Genomic DNA, 16,226 nt, shown 5'->3' on the forward strand with positions numbered 1-16,226 from the left:
ATAGTCAGGGAAGCAGTCATGAATATAGCTGTATGATGGGTTTTCAGAAAGCTGGAGACTTCACATGGCTCTGCAGAAGAGGCAGAATGGAGTTAGCATGTTTTAAATGCAAATTTCAGTACAAAGTTAACAGCTGCCTAGAAACTTGGAAACCAAGACACTCGCAAGTTCTGCTAATAGCACCTAGCAGCTTGATTATATAAAGAAATGATAGCACAAAGAGTTTGCATGTTGCTCATATGACATGTCCAGTCACACCAGACAGTTTATCACCACTGGACAGTCCTTTTTGGCAAACATTGCTTCTATATTTATGAAATGTCACCTATCTTATCCAGTTATTCAAAAGGGCAGGATTAGAACTTCAATCATTAATAAAAAAAGGCTTTTTATAAGATACCTGCCTCCAAAGTTCTGCTTTGGACATGAAGCCAATTAGGGGTTAGAGAAAAATATTTGTTAGACTAAGTGTTTTCATTTTACTTTTGTAAGGTTTTCTGTGTCATTTAACTATCTTCTGTATACTCTGAGAGAGAAGATACCTTAGTAAATGTCCCTGAGGCTGGACTGAGTTTGGAGGTTACTATAATCCTGATTTAGCAACAGAAAACAGTTTTAATTTCTCTCTCTCCATCCAGTACTAGGATAAATAGCTAGAATGGAAAAAAGTCTGAAGGTCACTGAAGAAGTTGAAGGATTGAGCTGCTTAACAGATCTAAAACTTCAAATCCTTTTTTTTTCTTTAGTTTTTAAGTGTCATTGACCATATTCTTGGCTGATGGAGGGTTATTTATAGTGAAGATTTTGTAGGTGTGCATTCAACACCGAGGTTTTGTATACCACCACTTTATGTTCATAAAAGCTATATATGCATGCAGAGTGAAGACATATATCTAAATCAGGTGTGTTGCTGGATAAACAAGTTTCATTGTACATTTCTTAAGATAAGACTATTGTTCAGAGCTACTCTATTAGAAGAAGTCATCAGGATCAGGTAGACTTCTCTGTTCCTGATGAATGAAAGTGGGTTTCTGAAACTTACTTGGATGTTATAAAAGAAGGTACAAATTGTACAGAAATTGTCTTAAATATTCCTTAAAATTAGGTCATCTATAAATACTGAGAACAGAGATGTCTTTGAGCATACCAATGGCTAAAAAGTTTCTTTGGCAGTAAAAGCATAAGATTCCTCACAAGTGCATTGGCTTCTCTTAGAAGACTAATGTCACTCTCACACTGAAGATGAAGGAGCATAAGAATAACAATCATTTGATAGGTTGCAATACTACATACTTAGTAGTGTGTTGTAGTCTATGTCTAAGAATTGCTAAAGCAAACCATTTTTACTGTATAAAGCTTATTCAATAAACCAAAAATTAAGTTGGCCAGCTTCCTTTCATTTTCCGCCTGTAGATTTTCTACATATGAAAAAGCTCCATTTGAAGAAACAAAATGGGGAGCTGACAGAAAGAAGAGTTGTTGTTTCCTTGCTCTATGAGTGGTATTAGTTTGTATGACACATCTGCTGATGTCACAAACCTTTTCTTCCAGGCTTCCCACCAGGACAGGCTTCACTTTGGTCAGGATGGTGGGACAAATGTCATTGCTTGGTCTCTGCACCACTTTCTGGGGAGCATTCCCTGCAGGGGTACCCCCTGCATGGTACTCTGAATTTCTGGCAGTAGGTACATCTATGCCACAGAGTTAGTCTCCCCTTCCTGCCCATACCCTGTGTTTAATTTTCCTTATCTGCTTCTTCAGCCCTACATCTTCCAGACATGGTCAATCTGCCAGTTGGCATTTAAAGTTCTGTAAACAGTATTATGCTGGTTTAGTCTTCAGAGCCTGTGAATGTCCTCTGTACTACTTCAGACAGCACATGCTCATTTTGCCTGTTTTGCAAATGAAGAAATAATGCTTCAATTATTAAACAGATTTCTAAAAATGTGGTTTTGTCTCCTTTATTTTTGTTTTTCAGAAGCAAGTTTTTTTATATTTAGTAGACTTTGTCTCTCCTCAGCAAATACTGGTACAATATTTGCTAATGATTTAAAAATTGACAAGAATATAGTACTGCTAAGAAATAACTGTGAGCCTTCTGTACAAATCTTCCAGTCATGTCATGCTTCCATTAGAATGTCTGTCTTCTGATGTCTGTTTTTTTAACCTGTGAAGTCCTAAGCTTTGCAGGTGGAAAAGGTAAGCTTGGGAACTACAGAATACTAGAATGTGTTAACAAGAGTTTATAGGTATTGTAATAGAAAACGTTTCAGACTAAAAACTAGTCGCATTTTCTCATCTTATTATTTGAGATGGCTTTACTTTTTCCAAACATGTTGAGAAAATCTGTAGCATTTGTATGTGCTTGTATATGAGTTCCAGAATTCTGGTTTTTAATCAATTATATTGTATTAATTAAGAACAACAACAACAAAACATCACAGCCAAGAAATGTCTGAAACCACAAGAATGGAGAGTATTTTCATGTGATGGTGTTATATAGAGGAGAAAATTTCAGCTTCCTGAGTGGGCTACTTTATATAACAGAGTAAAATATCACTAAAGCTATGAAAAATATCAGGGAATTAGCCTTTTTAATGGAACAAAATAGCAATGTAAATTGTCCTTTTTTCTGTCTCAGATGGCAAGTCACTTTAAAGCAGAATGGTACAGTCTCAGAAAACACACACTGGTAATTTTTTACTGGATACATTTGTGTGCTGAAATTATATTCAAAATACACAACATGTTTTGTGCCAAGAAAATGACTCCACAGTATGACCATCTGCAAAGCAGAATATACTCTTGAACAGATTTGGAACTCAGCATGTGGTCCCTACTGCAGACAGCACAGTAGCTAATTTTACAAGAGATCAGGATAGCTCTACACTGGGCTTTGGCTGAGCCTAGCTAATGCAACAGCATGCAGCTTAGAAAGGTGCAATGTGTCCCTATGTTGAAAAACTTTCTTACTGAATGGAAGTAGATGTAGTCATATCCACCTTTTCCAAACTCTTTGCAACTTTTTGCCACGCAGATATATGAAGAACTTCTGCTTTTGCCTTTCTTAGGCAAGTGTTTCTGTGCAGAAGTCAGGTGACAGCACTCTCAACCTGTAAGCAATATCTATTCCTGGGCTTGATTTGTGGCTCAGGTGTCTGTGCTGCTACAGCATTTGCAAATTTGATTTGCTGCATAAAAAGCTTCTGGCTACACTGTGCTGCCTGGTAATGCAACCTGGAAAGAAATCTTTATGCTGTCTTTTCCACATCACCAGGCTATTTGTGTAAAGACCCTTTTGAAATGATCTAGAATATTCTACACAGAGTGATTTGGAAACTGCCATAGAATCCTAAAATCACAGAATGGTTTGGATTGGAAGGGATATTAGAGATCATCTAGTTCCAACCACCCTGCCACATGCAGGGACACCTTTCACTGGACCAGGTTACTTAAAGCTCCATCCAAGCTGGTCTTGAACACTTCAAGGGGTGGGCCATCCACAGCTTCTCTGAGCAACCTGTGCCAGTGCCTCACCACCCTCACAGTAAAGACTTTCTTCCTAACATCTAGTCTAAACCTATTCTCTTCCAGTTTGAAGCCTTTCCCCCTTGCCCTGTCACCCCACACCCTTGGAAAAAGTTTCTTGCCATTTTTCTTTTGGGCTCCTACCAGGTACTGGAAGGTTGCATTTAACCCCAAAGCCTTCTTTTCTCCAGGCTGAACAATCCCAGTTCCCTTACCTCTAATCATCTTGGTGACCCTTAGAAAAAGTGTGTATCAGTGCAGTGGCAGATATTCAGTCATCCTTTTTTTTCTTGTTTTCTTCAAATAATTCTTTCAGACTCCTTAACTCCAACATAGGAAAATATTGTGCCTTCTGTTGCAAACCTACAGTGAGTTACTGCCAGACCATTCTGACCTACCCTATGCAGAATTGCTCGATGAAGATATTTTCTGAAGTCCCCACTTGCACCAGAAGTGTTGTTAACTTTAGCTCTGCAGTGGCTTGAATACATTTAGTATTCACAGATTTTCAAAAACTGAAGAGTCTCAATCTTTTGGAGCACCAAGTTAAGTAAAGCTGAGATATTTTACTAAAAGGAAGACAGATAGTTGGAAAATGTATTGTGCTTTGTTACTGAATGAGAGGACATATAGCCCAACTTTTCTCTGGCTCAGTGCTTTCCCTGGTCTGCCAAGGCAGGGAGTACAAAAGCCAAGGCTACTTTGCCAACCCTGTATCCTGGGCTTCATTCTTTTCAGCTGGTGCATTTCCTCTCCTACACCCAAGTAGCAGTTTTGATCAATAAGGTCCTTGATTCAGATGAGTCTATTGAGTAACTCACTTTACTCTGGTTATCAGGAGCTGGCGGACAGAAGAGGTAGTAGCAAAAGTGCTACAAATCCCAACCCTGCACTAGAAAAATAAGAAGATTGTACACATATTTTCTCAGGTGCGTTGGCCTGAAAATTCCCTTTGCTCCCTATCTGCCCCATGTTGCAGCTAGAGAAAGAAGATGGTGGAGGCAAACAGGAAGAGAAAGGAAATTACAGCTGAGTTTATCCCTCAAGCACAGTTCATATCTCTGAAATACAAAACCTTTCTGTAAGAGGCAAAACCTATGAGGTATCTCAATGTGCTAGTTGTACCTCTGGAGGAGACAAAGAGGATGAAGAGCTGGTGATGTCTCTGTGAAAGCAACTTGTGGCCAGAATACCCAGGAAGCTCAGACACACCTACTGAAGTAAGAGGCATGGGTCTGAAAGACAGAAGTGGGCTGGAGACCAGCGGTGGCCTGGACTCCCACCTCATTGTCTCCAAAGAATATGGTTCAGGGGAAGAAAGAAATGGGAAACCACAAGTTTTAGCTCAATAGCCAGAGAGTATGGCTCTGTAAAATGTAATGTCTGTATTTCCTGAGTCAAAGAAAAGCATTTTTTGTGAATTCTTCTTTTGACAAGAATAATATTTATTTTTCCTGATTACATTTTCTGAAGTAACCTGTGTCTCAGTATCATGACGATCACTGTGTGTTATGTTTGTGCTTTATTTCTAAGATGCATCAGGGCTGCTCTTCTAAACCAACTGCTTTTCACTTGCTCTGTAAGAAAAGTTAGTTACTGCTTTAACTAAAATACTACTTTGGAGTCAAAGTAATGTTGTGGTATATGTGGGAACTAAGTACAAGCACTGACCTTTGAAATGGAGTGTTATTGTAGCTATGATGGTCTGAGTGCATATCCAAAGCAGGGGTTGTAGTGAAGGGCAATTTAATTAGATAAGGAGGCATAGTTGAGGGAAGAAAGCAACAAGAGACAAGCTGTCCTCTAGACCTGAAGAAAGGATTGTGTGCCTGATTTTTCACTATCTCTTGCTATAAATCTCACATTTCTTCAAAATAGCAGGACTGTAAACTTGCTTCAAGGCCCATTCCATCCCCACAAGCACCCACCCCCCAAAAATAATAAATTCATGTGGTACTTTCAGGTGATTCAAACTTTGGATTGGGCCCTAGCTAAAAGCATCCAGGGTATAACTATATAGCAATTACTGATTGAAACCAGATTAGTCTGTCACATGTGTTGAGACATTTTACATAGAATGCTGATAACTATATGACATTTTTTTCCTGACTGTGCCTTCTGTGTTGATCTGTGTTGATCCTGTGCCTTCACCTAATGCATAGCTGAAATATTCTGCACATGGCATAAAGTTAAAATCATTTATATTTTTGTCTAGATGATGTTTCAAGGTTTTGTTTATTTTGACTGTTCTTTAGCTTTTGTACATTGTCTCCCATTCTGTTGTTTTGTGGTTTGGGGTTTTTTTCTTTGCATAAAATAGGTATTGTTTGCATGGTTTTGGCTCTAAATATAATGTGCTGTTAGTTTTCAAATACATTACAAATAGTTAAACAAGGTTTGGCATCATCTTTGCATGTTCTAGTGCAACTGTTCTGTCTCACAGCTTCATAGCTGGTGGTCACAGAAGGGTCTCTGTATGCACAGGGCAAATTCTAAACACTGACCAGATTGGCTATTCAGATAATAAGTTGTTAAATACCGAAAAGAACTATAAAATTTGTTTATAGAGGTATGATTCCAAGAGTTTTTGTGGTATTCAGTTACTCTTCTATGAGAGGGTGTGGATTCAAATCAATTTTGAACATGCATTTCTTTCAGTTTCCTTGAGCGCAATGGGAAGAATGAAGCAATATTAGAAAACAGAAGCAAAATGTTAATGGCATTAATTTTGCTTACAATATAAAAATAGAGCCAGTAATAGATTATTTAGATTGTACTGAACACATATCAATTAAAATTTTTTGCATCACATGTATTGTATACCACATGCATATTGCGAGGAATATTTAGGGTTCTGATACTCTCTAAAGCCTGGTTGTTTTGCTCTGCCTGGAAAAGTGCACAGTATAGTAATGAGAAAAATGTTACTTTCTAACTCTCTAATTAGAAGAAAGCCTTTTTTTTTTTTAAAAAAGGGTGTTTAACAATATACAAAAATGAGACTTGAAAGAAGGCATTAAGACTAATATTCCAATTTACAGTGAGAAAAAGTCTTTTTGATAGTGCAAGAAAACCTTTTCTTTTCTAGAAAAAAGCTAACTGACCCACTAACTATCCTCACTTGTGAACAAAAACATGATCTGAAACTAACTGTTCTCTATAGTGCATTTCAAGTGTAATGAAGAAACCCACACACGCATTTGCCATAAAGCTTTTTTTTCTGTCTCTTCAGGGAAGCAATCAGTCGTGTTTGTGAAGCCGTGCCTGGTGCCAAAGGAGCCTTCAAGAAACGAAAGGTATTTTTGTTTTCTTGTAGTGCATTTGACAGTATTTTCTTAGTTCAACACAGAGGAGAACAGGAACAGCAGGCAGGTGACTTTAAAGCAGCTTTGAGAATTGCAGATCATTAATCATTTAAAGTATTGGCTCTTTTCACCTACTGTATGTTGCTGCTTGCCCTTTTGGTCAGGATCTGCTTATGTAGGCATCTGGAAGTATGAATATATTTAGGATAGAGATTGGGGCTTGCCTTTATGTTCCTTCTGTAGAAGCCCCCTCCTTTTACTTTCCTTTCTTTGTAGATTGCAGGTGGAAGAGTTTAAAAAAAAGGGATGCCTTTTCATAAAATGCATGAGTAAATCATGGAAATAGGTGCTGGAAGATAAGGCAGGAGCCAAAAACATACATAATTTTGATAGTAATTAGATCTGCTCTTAGAGGATAGTTCTACTGGTGGCATTTAGTGAGTTTGGAAACCACTGATTTCTGGAAATGGAGAGAACATATGAGATGACCCTTTGCTCTTTCCATAAACACCTGTGACCAATGCTCAGTGGCCAGCACTGATGGTGGGTCCAGTGTGTACCTGACATGGTTATTGTCATGCTTTTGCTTTCATTTGTGTGGTAGGAGATAGAATCTTCAGACAGGGAACAGAGGAAGCCTTGGCTCAGCTACTGTACTGATGGCTCTCAACAGTCTTGCAGTGCCTGTTCTTCCAGACACCTGGCAGCAAAGCTGGGATGTAATGGTAACTCTAAGGGAAGAAGCACAGGATGGAGTTGCTTATAGCCTGTGTGTGTGTTCTTGGGCACAGGAGGAGAATGGGCAGGTGAAGAAAAAGGTCTACCTGTTTCCCAGTTGCTCCACTATCTAAGTAGAATCTCAGCAGAAAGGGATGGGATGAAATGACCCTTGTTTGCAATGGAGAATCTTTCCTGGTAAAAAAAGCCATATGTGACAACATATGTCACAGTGTAATTATCACAGAAACGATGGTTTCCCCACCACCAAATTCATCTCATTGGCATTTCTTGGTTCTGTCTTTTTGTTTTAAACCTAAAAGTAAGGACAAAAGTAGCTTTTTCCTCAAAAAGCAAAATTGTGCAAAATATAGTTGAAAAAGCAATTTAAACAGAATCCCAAGTGCCTCGTGAGATGCCTTGCCATATTACTGGCTTTAGATGCGATGTCACTTATCAGTTGTTGAAAAGAAATAGTATTTTAAAAGTCAGTGTACTGGCTGAAAAGAAAATTTGCTCAGCAACAGAATCAGCTTAATGTCAAAGACAGATCTCCTTTGCTGGGCTGTACATTCATCATGATTATTGGTTATGAATTTGGTTAAGGTGACATGTACTTCCTGAGGCCAAGTTTGCACACTTTACCCACACTGTGAGCAGGTGATCCTTAGGCCTGACCTGAGAATCATGAAGGTTTAAGAAAAGAAGAGAAACAAGAATATTCAAAAGAGTTTGTTTTATTGAGCAGTTAATGAAGGACTAACTCTGTAACATGACAATGTTAAAATGGTGTAGCACAAATGTCATGTATGAGCACTATGTAGGTAGTGTGTTTTGAATCAGTTAAACAGAAGGAGAAGAAGCTAAAACTGAATACATGTAAAATTTAAGGACTATAGAAGCGCAGATGTGTCCATCCTGCTAGGAACAAAACTTTCCAAGCTTGCAGGCAGCATAGGACAAATGCAAATACAGTGCAGAAGAACACTGCCTCCAGTCACAGCTTTGCCTTTTTATCCTAATGACCAGCATAAATGTTCACAGGATCACAGAGTCAGTCAGGTTGGAAGGGACCACAGTGGGTTATCTGGGCCACACTACCTCCTGAAGCAGGGACACCCGACAGACGTGGCACAGTGTCCAGACTGTTCTTGAATACCTCCAGTGAGGGAAAATCTACAACATCTCTGGACAATCTGTTCCAGTGCTCAGTGACTGCACAGTAAAGGAGTTCTTCCTCATATTCAGGTGGACCTTCCTGTGCATAAGTTTCTGCCTGTTATCCACCAGTGCAAGTAGAACAAGTGGTAGGACTTGGTCTGTTACTGCAACCTGATTTTGTACAGTCTATGGTTACTGAATGAGGCTGCTCTCATGTACAACATCTCTGGACAATCTGTTCCAGTGCTCAGTGACTGCACAGTAAAGGAGTTCTTCCTCATATTCAGGTGGACCTTCCTGTGCATAAGTTTCTGCCTGTTATCCACCAGTGCAAGTAGAACAAGTGGTAGGACTTGGTCTGTTACTGCAACCTGATTTTGTACAGTCTATGGTTACTGAATGAGGCTGCTCTCATGCAGTTATGTGGTTCCCCGTAGCTGTCAAAGGTGAGAAGTTTGTAAATTTTGCTTTGGCAACATAACTTGTATTGGTACAAAACCTCCTAAGAGCTAGTGAAAAGCCTACAAAAGTTATTAATATTATTACATCCCCTTTATTAGATTTCAACACTTTGTACTTGTTCTCTGAGTTAGACATGTTGTACCCCAGCATGTAGAGGTTTTATTTAGCCTGTGTCTGGGCTTCTACCTACTCCTAAGAGGTCTACAAGCAAAGTTTCTTTTGGAAGGGACCTTTAAAAGTTGTCTGTTCCGTAACAGTCTGTACCCCATTTTGTGAGCCTCCCATCAGTATCACTGGAGTCCCACTTCCATGTGGGAAGCGGGTAGAGCAGTCAGTAGATGCAGCGCAAAGAACAGATTTCTTTTCAAGAGTTGAAGCTATTTTTACCAGAGTAAGAACATGGTCATTTTAAGATACTGACTGAGGGCATTCTTCTTATTCTGCTCATTTGGTCCCTTGGTGAAGATAAGACTTTTCTGTCTCACAAAAACCTTGTTTGGTCAAGAGTGGATGAATACCTGCCTGGATTGTACCAGTAGTAGTAATAGTAGCAGTAGTAGTAATAGTATAAATGAGAAATGATTTTCAGAGAAAAATGGCTGTTGCAATTGAATGATCTTTGAAAGGTCATAAACATTTTAGAAGCCTATATGATCACCTCTAACTCTGCATACAATGAAGGTCATCTGAAATAAACAGAGAATAAAAATGTGCTTTCTTTCCCCCACTCCTCACAGCCACCAAGCAAAGTTCTTTCTAGCATCTTGGGAAAGAGCAATCTTCAGTTTGCAGGAATGAGCATAATGCTGAATATCTCCACCACCAGCCTAAATTTAATGAATCCTGATACGAAGCAGGTGAGTGCAACTTCTGTATTAATTTGCAAGGCTTTTGGTGAGCAGTCTGCTGCATGACTAAAAAAAATCGGTTGCTCAGTTATTATTCCTCAATAATGTCCATAAAATGAATTAAAAGATAGAACATAGGAGTCATAGTTTGTTCCAGTATTCAACATAGATTTGATGAATCATTTTCTTCTTGCCATGTTTTGGGTAGATCGGTTTTGTTTTTAAAAGACCTATGACATGAAATGGCATTTTCTGGTCATAGGAGTTCTTTTTGGGTACAATTACAAGGTTTCAGTGGGGATATGTTTGGAGTAACCCACTAAACGACTGACTGTGTATTCTTAATTTTGTTGTTTTCTTCCCATTTAAAGTCTTAAAGGACAAACTATTCCTGAGATGCTGCTAAAAATACAGTGTCAGGGATTTTGCAGTGCAGCGAAAGGCCAGTCTGTTAGAGAGACAAGGCAGTCTTTTTCAAGTAGCTCATTTCTCCTTCTTCGTTGTGCTGAAGGAACAGACAGACTTTGGGGAATCACTGCAGTGGTTTCTGAATGATGTATGAGATGAGAAAAATCCTTGCTCAGGGTATATATAAAGAGAAAGCAGACAGACATGCGTAGCCACTGCTGTGCTATTTGCTGTGAGCTACATACTGCATTAAGGCACAAAACTTTCTGCCCAGATACAGTAGAGAGAAAAAAAATAAAACTCCTGCAGTCCTTTGGACCCTCAGGATTAAAGAATAAGAAAGAATACATACACTATCTATTAAAAAGCTTGCTGTTTGTTATCATGTTTGCATTGATTTATCTTCATTCTTATTTAGAAAACATCATAATCTTCTGCAGTGAGCACTGAGACTGCGGGAGCAGTGCTGTGTCTGGTTGCAGTAGTTTGTAGTCTTACTATGGAATATACACAGCAGTGCTTTTCATAAGGACAGTTGCCACCGGTCAGAAGCGCAGGAACTTGATGTTAATTAGGCCTACTAAGAAAGTGTCAAACCCTGAAAGTTGCCTTGTCTTCAGTCAGCGACAGGGTAGAAAAGGAGTTAAACTGATTTATCCCAGAGAAAAGTCATCCCCCAGATGTTTTGTCTTTTCTCTGAGTTGACAAAATTGTTCATCTTTCTCTCACAACATTCTTTTTGGGATAGGCTTTTCTGTGTGAAGCAGGCCTGGGAAACGTCTGGTTTCTCAGAGATCCCCAGTCTGGCTGTGGTCTCCCCTGTTTCTAGTATGTGCCAAGCATTTGATTTGCAAATAAGCATGGCCCAGCAGCTTTGCCCTTTGAGGCCCCACACAGCAAGATGGCTGTGAACTTCTGTAATAGCCTCTTTTTCCCAGAGGAGCTGGAAGGAAAGAAAAGAAAAGACAAGACAAGACAGTGTTTTTGGCCTTTGGGGTAGAAGGAAAGCAATGATATATATCCCTGCATAACAGTTCTATAAGCATGTTAAGCAGGGACAGTGGAAGATGATTTTGTTTTGTTTATTTCTTTAAAATGCAGATTTGCATGGATTGAAAGGTTTCTAAACTATGTGCCAACATTAGGGAATCATTTCATTTTAATCAATGCAAGGCATTGGTAATTGCCATGCCTTGATTCAGTATTTTGGTATTGGCAGAGGTGAGGAATACCCTTACCTCAAACTAAACTAAACTAAACTGTTTAACTGTGGAATTTAAAAAAATAAATCTGACTTGAACTAATGATTTCAAGCACTTTTCAGCTTTCTTAAAATTTGGAAAAAGAAGTTTAGAGACAATCTGAAATATTTTTGTTCTATATGATTCTGAAGTAAAAGATAGTAATCAAATTAAATATATAACAGATCTTCAATATATCATTTCTATTGTTAGGATTGCTTCTTCTTTGTGAGAACAAGAAAGAAATCCTCACTGATGAGTTAGGAAACACTAATTCAACAGTGAACACTTAAAAGACTAACCACATTTCCAGAGGCTCTCTGTGTGACAAGCAGGGCTATTGAAAATGAAATACTCTTTCCATGAAAAAAACCACTAAAAATAGTTATAAACTCTTTCTGACTTATGAAGCAGCAACATCCAGAGAAAGTCATATCAGGCTTTTTTCTTTCCAAGGAAGATAGTCACTAGTTTAGGTCTTTAAGATGCAGGATGGGGAAAACAGAGAATATCTTTTTAGCATTTTTTTCCCCTCCAAAATGGTCTTCTGAAGTATGTGGTTCCCTCTCCAAACTGAAAAATTAAGATCCAAATTACTATTGTCACTTATTCTGAGGTACTAAATAGGGTCCTGTCTTATCCCAGATGAATTCCTTGATGTGATTTCTGTGACCTAAGTATCAAGTGAAAGTTTCTTTCAAATGACCTGTTCTTTCTTGGTTGTTAGATTATTTCATTGTCAAAAGATTTTGCAAGTTAAGTCTCAGAATAGCAGAGCTATTTTGCTAGTATTAGAGGTTCAGGACAATTTGTGTCTTCCCAGCGAAATACCATATTAGTGTAAATTGTACATAAGCAACTTGATTTTCAAATGCCCTGGAATTTGCCTGGGATTTTGTCCACAATGCTACATTGCAGCTAGATTCAAAATTCTGTTTGCATATTGCAAACATGTTGATGTTTGAAGCATAAAACGACACAGTAAGTGTTAAAAGCAATGTTAGAAACGTTAGCTGGTGTACAGATTGGCACAGGTTCATTGATTTCATCAGAGCGGCATCAGCAGAAAAATGTTTTGATGAATAGGACCTTTTGCTTCATTCATCATTATCTGTAATAAAGAAAGTGAGTTTTAGCAGATTAAAATTTCTCCAAAGATACTGTCTGGCAGCTCTATATGATTTACTGGAGTTCTGTGCACATTTAGCAGTTTTGCAGTGTCCTGACATGTTGTAAAGAACATTGAAATGAATATATTCTCCGTAAGTTTGTCTATATTGTCATGCTACTCTTTGCACTCCTTGCAGGTCATTTTGATTTTGATTTTGGATTTTCACCTGTATACAAACCAAACAAGAAGTCAAAAGCATAACCTGTAAGAAAACCATCTGACTCATGTTTATTCTTTTTGATCCATACAGATCATAGCAAATCACCATATGCAATCTATTTCCTTTGCGTCTGGAGGTGATCCGGTAAGCATTTCTTTAAAGCCTTCCCTCACATAGATATCACTTTATGAGTACTGTGGGACAAAATTTATGGCATATCTTACTGAAAGAAAAATATAACCACAATATCTCCTGTTTCTTGTTTCATAAATTCTTCAGGATTGTTGCCATCAAACTCTTTATGAGGAGAACAACTAGCAAGCGTTCATAGATCCTCCTCTTTGAATGACTGAAACAAAAAGTATCAAGGGACTTCGAGCATTCATGTAGTAACTGATAAGCAGGGCTTTGTTTTTCAGAGTAATGTAGTATTGTCATATAGACATCATATGAATTTTTGTCCCAAGTGTTTTTATTTTGCACTTTTTACAGCAATAGACTAAGTTGCAGTTCTATTTATAGCAATGCATGCATTTATTTTTCTTGTAATCTTTAAGTGTGCATTGAGAAGACTGTACTAAATACTGCCTTCAGGTCTATTTGCTATTCTCATGCAGCTTGAAAACAGGCTTTCAGGAAAAGCCCAGATCTATCTTTCTTGTGTTGCAAAGCTTTCAGATACATCTACACATTTGGTTCATTTAGATCAAAGAGCAGTTTCCTGTTTGTTGTGTTTTGCTTATTTTTCTATGCAGTCCATCCAAAGGCATATTAATAAATGTGCTTAAAATGTATTTGTCACTCAGGAAGCAATGGGAAAATTATAAAATAGTGACATTACTCACCTCTTACCTTAGAGGTTTGAAAGCTTTTAAACCTGGATCAATTAATGAGTGCCTTTCTTTCCATCATATGATTATCTGTCATTTATCAGTCATGAAGTACAGGTAAGGTAATTTCTAGCCTGCTTTGTGAGTTAATTCTCTCAGTTCAACTCTGTTAAGGTGAATAACCTCAGCATTTTCTCTGTTCATCTCACTATCCTGAGAAAACACAAAAGCAAACTTCAGTCTCCATATAGCTTTGCCGAACTCAGTACAGCTGCTGAGGGGAAAAGGTCACCATATCATAATAATCTGGGGAACAAAAAATGGATCATCAGCAGCTTTGAAATACAACAGATTGCAATGGATGCTGCAAATGAACAATTCCTGAAGTGGGCAGAGGAGTGATTAGCACAGTTCCCTGCCTCCGTAAGAAGATTCTTCACTCCCCATCTGCTATCCCAAATGCTAAGTCCTGGAAACACCATTTCACACTGCCCACTGATAGAGTGATTTACCAGGAAAGAGGAGAGGAACAGCAGTAGAGATTGGATTTAGAGTAAACAAGTTCTTCCAAATGTTTTAGAGATACGAAAATCATGCTACTGAGTTAGTGAGCTACCAGAGAAAGAAAATTGCAGGGTGCAAGGGAGCCAACAAGATACAGTGAAATTGTAAAGTTGTGTTCCCAGGAGGACTCCTGCATGAATTCATTCTAGGGTTGGGGAAAGAGGGTAGGTATGAGTATCTAATGATGCTCTACAAGCTTAACTCAGTTGTCTAGTATCTGGGATATCTTTAACTCAAAAGCTTGTTCATAAAGCAGGTGGTGCCTTTATCCTGGTTGCATGTGGAAGAAGACAAGATCCAAGGATGTGATTTAAGTCGTAGCTTTATTTACTCATCTGAGGGTCATCCAGACATAACTTTCATCAGCCCTTCATGATTTCCACTTGATGAAGAACTGCCACCACCAACCTACCTCCCAACCATAAGCTCATGGGCTCCAGCTCATGAGCCCATCTCCTCGTATGAGATTTAAACTGGTTGGAGAAAGGCTATATCTGTGAACCTAGATCTGCACCCGTGTTTCTTCACAAACTAATTCCCTTGGGTTTAATTTTAGAGTTTGTTATATTATGAAGGGAGACTACCCTAATTTCTTTGCCCTATTTGACTTTCTGCTCTGGATATCTACCTCACATTCATGACAGCAATTAGCTTTACAACTTTCCTCTCACTCCCTTACAATTAAATATCTTCAGTATTCAAAATGTAGCCTCTAGAGAAATGTTCCACAGTCCTGGAGAACAGCTTGGGTACCATATATATTTTTTCAATACCCCCTTTGCAATGAGTCAGTTTCTGACATAAAAATCTCCCCACCAAATGCTTTTACACACCATTTCAGAACTGGTTTTATTTCACTTCCAAGGCTGTCTTCTGGATCTGCTTCAGCTCTCATCAGCCCCTCCTTATGATACACTAAACAATTTTCATCCATAGTAATTTCAGGTGGCTGTTTCCAGGTTGCTAGAAAAGACATCTGTTTTTGAGGTATCAGCTGAAATTTCAGGGTGAAGGGTCTTATAAGGTCTAATAAGGCACATCTCTCAGAGATCCATGAAGGCAATAGTTCTTCAGTTTCAGCCATGCCTCCGATTTTTAACACCCCAATGCAATTTCTTTGAGGTGAAAATTCTAGCTCATTTGTACTTGGGTTTAGTCCTTGAATGTCAAGGACCACTTTGTGGCATCAGCCAATCCCTGTATAGTCTTTGAGTGGGAGTCTTCTAATGTAGCCACAGTGAAATATGCCCACCTTAGGTCCTTAATGGTTTGTCATAGTCAGCTTGAATCTCAGAGGTTTCAGGGGAAATAAAGAGTAGGTGGCTCCAGACTGTCACACCCACGCTAGGTATGAGATACATCTATGGCTTACTCAGGCATAAATGCATCCATTAGCTATGCCTGAACTAGTAAATAAATTGATCTGTGGACCATTTTCTGGCCCTGAAACTAAATAGCACTGTGCAATTTGTATCCACACATTCACTTTCTGCCCTCGTAGCTGTCTCTTGGGAGCAATGCCCAGCATGTGCTGGTCTCTCAGAGAGTTTCAGAGCGTGGCCTGAGAAACAAGCACAGTGAAGCAAGGAAGAATAGCAACAATTACCCAGTACAGATAACTGTGAGACAACTCACAGGCCTTTATCTTGGCTCTGTTTTATTTGCCTACTGTAGACATAGTCACTTTTCTTGTCCCCTTACTTGTTGATATGCATCATTATTTTCACTCTAGTCATTGTCCAGACACTGTGTTACAGGATGCATAAAAAATTACTGAACAAAATGCTAGGGCTATTCTTCTGTGCTTTTTTTTTACAGGCCAAACTCATTC

General features: G+C 38.7%; 1 protein-coding gene across 1 annotated transcript in view; it reads left to right on the top strand.

Annotated features, from left to right (window-relative positions):
* SHC3 (SHC (Src homology 2 domain containing) transforming protein 3) overlaps positions 1 to 16,226 on the top strand; it is a 54,689-nt gene that overhangs the window by 24,118 nt on the left and 14,345 nt on the right. The window contains exons 3-5 of the mRNA XM_009080766.1: positions 6,761 to 6,824; positions 9,911 to 10,030; positions 13,092 to 13,145. Coding sequence (XP_009079014.1) covers positions 6,761 to 6,824; positions 9,911 to 10,030; positions 13,092 to 13,145 — 238 coding nt within the window. The remainder of the gene's footprint in view (positions 1 to 6,760; positions 6,825 to 9,910; positions 10,031 to 13,091; positions 13,146 to 16,226) is intronic.

This window comes from Acanthisitta chloris, unplaced genomic scaffold, assembly GCF_000695815.1.
Source record: "Acanthisitta chloris isolate BGI_N310 unplaced genomic scaffold, ASM69581v1 scaffold19768, whole genome shotgun sequence".
In the NCBI taxonomy this organism is placed as follows: Eukaryota; Metazoa; Chordata; class Aves; order Passeriformes; family Acanthisittidae; genus Acanthisitta; species Acanthisitta chloris.